The sequence below is a fragment of the Dinoponera quadriceps genome, unplaced genomic scaffold (genome assembly GCF_001313825.1).
Source record: "Dinoponera quadriceps isolate SergipeBrazil2010 unplaced genomic scaffold, ASM131382v1 scaffold4444, whole genome shotgun sequence".
Taxonomy (NCBI): Eukaryota; Metazoa; Arthropoda; class Insecta; order Hymenoptera; family Formicidae; genus Dinoponera; species Dinoponera quadriceps.
Window position 1 is genome coordinate 1,600,482 of NW_014558991.1, and position 9,566 is coordinate 1,610,047.

The 9,566-nt window shown below is 39.4% G+C and overlaps 1 protein-coding gene across 1 annotated transcript; it reads left to right on the forward strand.

Annotated features, from left to right (window-relative positions):
- Window positions 1-1,715: 1,715 nt before the first annotated feature.
- Window positions 1,716-9,258, forward strand: LOC106750012. The gene is made up of 4 exons (XM_014630016.1): window positions 1,716-1,791; window positions 2,942-3,178; window positions 8,757-8,869; window positions 9,041-9,258. Exons 2-4 carry the CDS (start codon window positions 3,171-3,173, stop codon window positions 9,256-9,258), a joined length of 339 nt encoding a protein of 112 aa, XP_014485502.1. The 5' UTR covers window positions 1,716-1,791; window positions 2,942-3,170.
- Window positions 9,259-9,566: the final 308 nt, after the last annotated feature.

The following is a 9,566-nucleotide window of genomic DNA, read 5'->3' on the forward strand; positions in this document are numbered from 1 at the left end:
TTGTTAATTAATCCGAAAAAAGCAATTGATATTAATAATTTTAACGTACCATTTGTATATATGAGAAGGATTTTTTTACATATACAATCTTATATTCATAGAATATATTAATTCTTTATATTAATAAATTATTATTGCATGAATTTTTTATATTTTTGACAATTATTTATCATGAGATCGGTCGCTGTCAGATTGCCGCGTAATTTTTCTACGTATATTCGACATTGCACATGCATGCTTCTAATCTATTTTAACATTACGTACATTTCAGTGGAAAACGAGAATGTATTAATTATTGTATGCAATAAAGGAGTAATTAGAACGGTGCGAGTGGAAAAGCTGAAATTAACGACTAATGATCTGATTATTGACTCACCAACCGACGAACTCTCGTCCCCCCCTCCTCCTCGGTTGCATTACTCCAGATATCTACGAATAATCATATTTGATCACTTATTCTTCATTTTCTCGTTCTCTTATCGCTCACTCATCACACGGACGCTAATCAATGGAGAAACGCGGCGATTCCGCGGCGTGTCAATCGACGACATTCTTCCTGGCGCGTTGCATGATTAGACCTGAATGTATAGGCGTGAAGTTGGTGTAGCGTCCTTTTTTAACGCTCCGTCTCGCAAGATATGTTAAGCGACATCTCGGGAGAGCAAAGTTCCTGATTATCCGCTGTCTTTGTTTAGTGACGTCAAAAGCAAAAGAAAAAACGCACGCCAAGAATTTTGTAGACTCAAGTTCAATCAAAACTTGACAAAATCAGATCACCGATCTTTTCTCCGCAGTCCGTAATTAGAAGAGCGAGCGAATTACTGCGATGAATAATAACTGGATTATTCACTCACCAGTCGTCGTCCCGATGCCGGCTGTCCTCTCGTCGAGTGCTGCATTGTCTCGAACACTTGTCACTCGCTCGATATCAGGACACAAACCGATCAGAGAAACGCGGTTAATCACGGCTTCGCGGACTAATCAACGCGATCTCACGATGACGATCGTGCACCGACGCGTCGCCGAATCAGAATGTCGTCGAGTAGCTTGGGTGTGAAGTTGCCCGCGCGTTGTTGTTTCGATCGTTCGTCGCGAGAATCGCTCACGTCGCGCAGTATCTCCCATCATGGACGAACGACCCTCTCGATTTCGTTCTTGAGTCGTATTACTTCCGAAGTAAGGCATCGTCCGACAGTTTCTTCTCTGTTTACGCGTCCGCTTACGAGACAATATTACGTAAGTAGCAGTACAAGAAGTCCTGCAGTTGCATAAAACGGATCGTTGTAAAATTTACGATTAATATGTCAACACTGCTGGTTACATGAGCGCCGGCCAGCTCTTTTCACTAATTTACACGTGTGATCAATTGCATGTAACAAATTAAATATATAGCTAATGAGGAGTTGATGAAAATCGAGCTAATGGATGAATTTCGACCGGCTGGGACGTGCAACGGGTTAAATGTGGCTTCTCGGCCGATCAGGTGGTTTCTTTTAGAGTACAAAATATTGACCTAAATCACTTATCGCTCACCCGATACACGAACCGATCGAGAAACTCGGCTGACTTTACCGATCGATCAATGCGGCTTTAGATGCGAATCGGGAAACAAAGTAGCCGGCGTGAAGTTGCCAGTGCGTCGTTTCGCCGTGGCGTCGCGACAAATGTCTTCTATTATGGACGAACGACCGTGAGAAACGTTCCGATCTCAATTAGTTCGGAAGACATTGTCTCTCCGTCTGCACTCGAGTATGGACAACAACATCGTATATACTGGATCGTAAATAGCAAGTTCGTACACCTTACAATTCTGTACAATGATCAATTTTCGTTTCGTTCATTGTGTGATATTAACGAATCGTATTAGCGCGAGCAATTCGGAAATGAAATTCGGCGTCGAGCTAACCGTTTCGGCGGTCGCCCATTGTAAAGGAAAGAACAACGAGTCGCCGGATAATTCACGCACTTTCGAGCACGACGTCATGACATTGTGTTCGCACCGACGAACGCAGCCGCCGCGGCGATGTATCCACCGCGTCGCATACAGGTCGACCGTGACATACGTTTCGCGAGATGTGTAATTGCGCGCAGCCACTGCCGTCGTTCGCATACGTAGCATCGCGCTCGGCTTCGTAAAAAAACGGAAAAAACGGCCAGAAAAAATTCGATCGCGGTTTCAAAGGAACATCATTTTCGGCGATTGAATCAGCGTAGCTGAAAATCTGGGTTACGCGCCAAAGTATGTACGATACACCGTGAAATTGACGCAGAGATACGACAAAAAGTCTTGTACAAGACATAGACAGCACATAGATAGATGGGCAAATGTTTTTATTGTCGCTGTACAACAAAGTACTCTAAGAGCGTTATATTGGAAGCTTTAATTAATACATACATAACGATATTGTGAAATTTAATTATATAAAATAAAATTTGGGAGTATCGCAGTGTTATCGCGGTATATTAAAGATTGCAAACAACAAAAAGCAATGAAAATAGTGAATGAAGCGAGACAAGTGGGGTGCAAGTTTAGCATGTCATTTGATTTTCGCTTTACAAGTATAAATATAAATCCGATTTGAAAATGCTCGTGAAACCCGTAGAGAAAAAAAGATTTTGCTGGCATAGCAAATTTGTCATTCACTATGGTGACAGTAAAAAAAGAGAGTAGCAAAACGTTATTGCGACAGCAATAAAATTTAGTTGGCATAACCAAATTATTTTTTTACTGTCCATATATCCAACAAGTAGCAATTAACCCTCAGTTAGTTATCAGCGTATCCAATAGTTCAGACTGTAACGTATCGTTGTTGTTATCGACTTTAAAATTGAACTTATTTTTCTCAATGTTTTTTTTTATTCTCCTTGTACTTTATTGTTTTTTTAATGTACTTTGCCTGATATATTAGCTAAATGTTAATAAAAGAAAAATTGTTTTCAGATGCAGAGGAAAATAATAGGGAAATTAGTGTATCTGGGAGATACATTGCGACCATTCATGGATAAAACATATTGCGATCAACGGAGAGTTAACAAGTGTTTTGTCACTATGGTAACTGACAAATTTGCTGTATCAGCGAAAAATTTTTCTACCTGTATGGGATTCGAAGTACAGGGTAGAGAATTTCAGAAAGAGATGGCCATATTCGGAGAAGATTTTTGTTAGATACATGCATAGGTAAGAAAATCAATTTCCGAGTTTGATTTCCGATATTAGACTCGTCATATAATAACTGTATGTTAAATATTCAAGAAAACACCGAAAGAAGCGCTGCATGGGGAAAGGAAAAGATATATATTAAAAATCCCTTTTGCAATGCACTTTCAGGTTGTTAATCAAAATTACAAAGTTCCTTCTGCCGGAGTATAACTTTCGAGTTTCGTTACGGGTGTGTATGTGTGCGTGCGTTGTAACGAAGATGTATTATCCGTAATACATAATTCCATATCCCCATAAAGGAAGCTCTTGCGCTTTTACCGGGTATTACTCGTCACATGGCACAGATAAGCGCGATATTTGAAGCGGCAGCGCGGCAAATTTTATTTTCCCCTCTGACAAAACCGCGAATGGCACGCAAATGACAAACGCCACATCAAAGGCGGCATGACTGCTGATACATGTATATATAGACGCGAACAGACTTGAAATTTTAATTATAATATATTACCGATGCACGGATAATTTTGATTTTCAATTATAATTTCATTTAAATAAACATCCACCGCGCGCTGACAACCGAATTAATTAATAAAATCGTTGTTCTTCAGAGTTCATTAACACAATGGTATTAATGAATAATTATACTAATAGTAAAAAATTATCGAAAATTCTTCGAGAAATTTGCATTATATATGTAATTTGCAATGCTCAGTCGACTGAGGATTATAATTGTTATGGTATATATTCAATTCTTTTTTCCCATTTTTCATTTTTACGCGTACACTTGAGCTGTTTTTACGCAGCCAATTGAAATAATATTCAACCAATCGAGCGTATTTTTAATTGTAACAGAAGTCGCAGCGACGTTCTATTTGAAAGTTATCTCCCGAATAAACATTCCTTGAAAAATAAACCAAAGATAAAACAGGAATGTTCAATCGAGCAATAAATAATTTGTTTGACAATATCTGCCCGATGACATAAATTTTAGAGCTCGCAGTAAAATTCACATCATAAATAATTTCGTCGGACGAGTTATTAAACGTTACGAATTAGCATAAATATTCATACGGGTCACGATTCAATAATGAGACACGTATTATCGATATGCGCTTTTGGCTATATTTGTCTTGCGTTTTTAATCCCCGACCGGCGGGAATTAATTTTTGTTTCGATGTATGTCACGCGACGTAAACGTTATCCAATTTTTCGAGGAAACTGCTCATTATTAATAAAACAGCGGTGCATTCGCATTATAACGTCGCGACGTATCGCGATATCTCGTGAAAGCAGCAAACAGCAATGAGACTCATGACTGATACTACCCTCGCACGAACGCAGTAATGTCATTACAGATATCAATGGCCGTTTCGGCGGTACTGTACGCTACAGATAGGAATGGAACGAGTTCTTTTGCGAGTCGTACATTCGTTCGTCCCGTATCAAAATGTACTTCCCTAGTATAAAATTTAACAAATCTCTTTTTAATATTCAATGGTACGCAACTATTAGTACGTGAGAAGCAACATTACAAATGTAAGGATTACAAAACAAATGTTCGCATATTTGGCCATCTTCGTCTTAAATCGTGCCGATATAGTACGATTTAATGATAATTCTCAGTCAATAATTACTCATGCAAAATTCACCTAACCGAGCATCAGAAATTAATTCGTTAGTATCGTGGAAAGTTTATGCGAGTTAAATTAATATCGGAGGCACACGGATTGATTTCGTCACTATATACGGTAAACATAATGTTCAATATGTATGAACAGGTGATGCTGCTGCAACGTCCACGTTGATTCTCATCGATACCAAGCGACACCGTCATCGTAATAACGAAATTATCATCGAAAACGGTAGATGCGCTTCCGCGCGATCGTCACGTTGCATCTATCACTTCGTCATTTTTGCTCCTATTTTCGTCGAGATGAACGAAAAACGCGAATAATCCTACGTATCCACGTTCGCGTTTGTCCTTCGTTTTCGATGCCACTATCAGAAGATGGATGTGCGACAGGATATTTTTTTGTATGCCGTAATCATAGCAGGCGTGCGCGACTGCATTGGTGTTTCATTAATTCGACGAGAGCTCGAGTGAATTTCAATCGCGTTACTTTACGTAGTCATAGTAATTGGCGCTAAGGATCGGAGAAACGCTTCAATCAGTTTTTATTAAAAACGTGAAGTCGCTCACGTGTATCGTTAATTAACGAATTAAAACGTACCTCTTTCTCGTTTAGATTAAATTGACATTCCACATTAATTTTCGTGGAGTGAGAAAAAATTAACCGAAGCATATATCGGTAATAATATTCGGGTATAATATATATATATATATATGAAGAACGAAGTCGCGATAAACGAAAAATATTTCAACGCTCGGACAATTGAAAGCGAACAATTTCACATTTCAATTATTATTTACCTTGCTTTAATTTACTGCATATCGCGAGAAAAAGAAATATAATTTGCGAGCAATATAGATTTTTTTCTGGGTAAAACGGAGCGAGAAGAGCGACTGAGCTATCTCACGCACGTCCAAACAGCGTTGAAGCAACCGTGTTATCGGAGTAAACTCCGACAACTTGGAACATTCCGTGCTTTCGCTCGCAAAATCGACGGAATGTTCGCCTTGACGATTAATAAAGTTGCACAACAACTGTTCTCTCGTGTGCACAAACAGAAATGCAGTTTGTACAGAGGTCCCTACAATCCGCTTACGTTTTTTTTCTCCGCGCGCTAATTAGCAGCACAGGTCGAGATCAGATTGCTACCGGGATTACCTTTGTAGCCGAAAACGGCTGACGAAAAAATAGCTCGCATTTTCCGTAGAATTTTGAATACAAAGAGGAGATCAGAAGCAAAGGATCCAAAGGCTGAAGGGAGGGATGTTTTCCTCGAGGGGAACGTTGATCGCGCAGACGGAATTTTCACGAAGATAAACTCGAAGAATGATAAAAAGAGTCTCATTTTTATTCAAGAAATTCTCGATACGTTAATTAGATACAAAACGTTGGAGGCGAAGAGCATTTTAAGTTTCATTTGTCAGGAAAAATGGATTTAAACAATACTTTTTTCAGCTCCAGATAAATCCGATCGTAGAGAAATTAACGAATGTCATCATGATCAAATGTAATTTTTCTCCTTTCAAGAGTAAAGAGATTGTTTTATATATGTTGATAATTGTGACAATAGTATGGAATTGGCTTATTTAATTTACATAATGTTACCATTCTTAGAAATCGGTGTTGAACGGTGTTCAATTTCTTTAAAAGTAATTTGTAATAAGGTTACCGTGATAACGATGATGATTGAACTTCGTAATATATAAGCGCCTGATGATAGTCTACCGTAATGTCTCCGCTGACATCTCGCTTTGGGAAACAGATTTCGTCACTGTACTCATTGTATTGCGCGATGTAAAATCCGCCGACGGTAATTAAGTTGCAAACAGTTCGCATCATGCCGGAAATCGCATTTTTATTTGTCGTCCCGCGAACGTGTCGCAAAACACTTGGCGGCTCAGCGTAAGCTCGTTACGATGCAGAAGCTCACGTTGCCGAGGAACTTCGACAAATTTCCACGCGCACGTGCCTGCGATACGACGCGAAGCTTAACGTGCAGGTAGCAGTAGGTGAACTCCGCGATACCGATGTGCGCAACAAACATTGTTATTGTGTTATAATCATCGTTAGACCTTGTTGCAATTACGCCTATATTTACCATAACGCACGCAATTACGCACGACGTAATGAAGAGTTAACATCGTTTAGAAATCTGTAATAATTCGGTTCGCGTGTAAAAGACGAGGAAACACTCACGACGTCGCTAGGTACGAACGCGCTAATTCCACTAATTTAATTTTTCCCCTCATTACGTTCTGTATGAATATACAAGATGTTCCAGCATAAGAAGAAATATCTCCTTTGTTTTTAATGATATAAGAAATGTTTAGAGCACAATTTGAATAGTTTCGAAGAAGAAATACCGTATTTTTTTACGGTTACTTTTTTATCTTTTTTAAGGTATCTTATTTACGCCTCTAGGATATTTAAGTGTTCCCCTTATGCTAGGATCCCCCTGTTTAGAGGAAAAGGTAGTATTATTGTCCTTATGCTCCCCCCTCCTCCTTAACATCTCCATTATTGAATGACGAATTCTAATGATTACTTATTGAATCTAACTAATTGATTATGGTATGTAGCTCGCCGTTACGCAGTAACGATAATATGCCGGCATTTGTTATAACGCATTTTTAATTAACTACATGATATCACCTTGTCTTCCATATATGTTTCTTTAACTCATTATTGCCCAACGTTTGAATAAGAAGCGAGTGTTGTTCCAACGAACGATATTTAAATAAATAACAAGCGATTTCGAAATATCTAATTGCTGTGAAAACTCGCTGTTCTGAGCCTTTGTAAAAAAAAAGTCGTTCTCTTCATTTCTAAAATAACATCCAACCAGGCCTCCACGTCGCGGTTGCGTCTTTAATTAGGAAGTCAGAGAAGAGAAAGAGGAGGCAGGACGACGAGTCAGGACGTGACTCGAGAATGACCAGTGCGCCCTGGTATAAACAAGGCCATTGTTACGAGCCCCAATGAGAGAATCCAAGATGAGAGATAAAGAGAGGGAAAGAGAAAGACTAGGTGCGCGAAGAGAGGAGCAGAAGCTAATTAAGTCAGCTCGGAACCGCCGCCGCGGAAGCTTTATTAAGCTGACGCCAGATGCTCGGTCGTAAATTCACCGCACGTTCCAATTTCCGAATTGGCCTGCCGCGCGGCGCAGGACAACGGCGATGCGCAGGAAATGCAACTAGTGCGAGGAGCTTCCGTTTTGCGCGCTGTTCCCCGGAAGCGACCACGACGACGACGTTGTTCTGCGGGTCGCTTTAACATCAGTGGTCCTTGACCTTTCCTGACGAATTTCTCGCTATTTTTACTCTCGCGTCGCGTCCGATTTTCGTTAAATTTTCACAATATGAATTGGCACATATCGCGAGTGGAAATTGCAACGTCGCGCGAACCTCAAAGGCGATGCAACTCTATGGCCACGGGCATTCGGTAACTTCGTATCTCGGAATTTGAAATCGACATGCAGACATGTACGGACGATCCGATCTAGAATTTTTTAGTTATACGCATACATCACTCATTTTTAATATACTTTACACATAATTCTATAGTCGATGAACTCACAAAACTCTGCTCGTGTATTATCGTCTAAGATCGCGCGACCTTCGCAACATAAATACACATTAGTACACGCGCTCGTAACGGTTCTAGATACGCGCGAGTAAGCATCTTAGATGACGTAGTCCGTCATTTTCGAGTTTCTAAAATCATTCGATATTAATGTGAAATAAATATGGGCGATATTCGCTCGTTGCGATTGTCGTTTCGAGGCCACCGTGAGCTGTAAGAGCAATGTAAAATTTAAAATGTAATTGTGACAATTCTATGTACCAGATTTAAGAATGGATTTCGTGGTCGAAATATATTTTTAATTCGGCCAAACCAAAAATTCCTCATTACCAAGTAACTTCATTACCGTTATAACTAATCAGACGAACCAATTTTTATTTCAGATCGAGCGAAAGTAGTGACCGTGCAGCAGATGAAGTTCCGGAGAACGCAGTTTCAACGAACGCGGATGCCATACCGGAGGATCCGGTTCGGGCCGAGCAGGGTCGACTCGAAGGTACGTTCACGTACTCGCTATACTTCTCTATTTAACCTTTCGTGGTCGAGATATCGCCACAGAACGACTCGAATTACGACCGTACTAATCCATTCGTATCTCTATATACACACTTGATCGTTCATCCGAGTCTCTAAATCTAACCAGCAAAATTGTATTTTTTTGTTTCAGATGTAAGTAATAGAACGTGGTCAACCTTGAATTCTGAAGTATTGTTGGTGGTGAGTGACAAAAAGCAAAGAATTCCAAAATGGTCGGTGATTGTAGAAAATTTCGTTGGAATTAATGCGATTTACTTTGCTGCACGAAAAATAATGCTGTTGAATCAATTTCCACGCATAATTGGAATAAGTCTTCTTGATTCGATATCATTGAAATTAATACTTTAATTATTAAAACAATATATAACATAATAGTTTTAATAATATTTGCCATTGATTCAAAATTTACTCCAATTACATTGTTGTTGGAAATCCTAACGATTCAATAGCATTTTTTTTCCATGTAAATAGATCTTTGCATGTTTGTTTATGTTCCTTCCGTTTAAACGGGAGAAAGCTGCTCGAAACAATTAGAGAATCTCTAATTGTCCCCCAAGCGGTGTGGGGAGTACTTGTTGAAATCATTAGTTACTAATTCGTCTTCACTCTCTGAATTAAACGGTCTTATTGTTTTATTCTTCCCCATGGGTGTAATC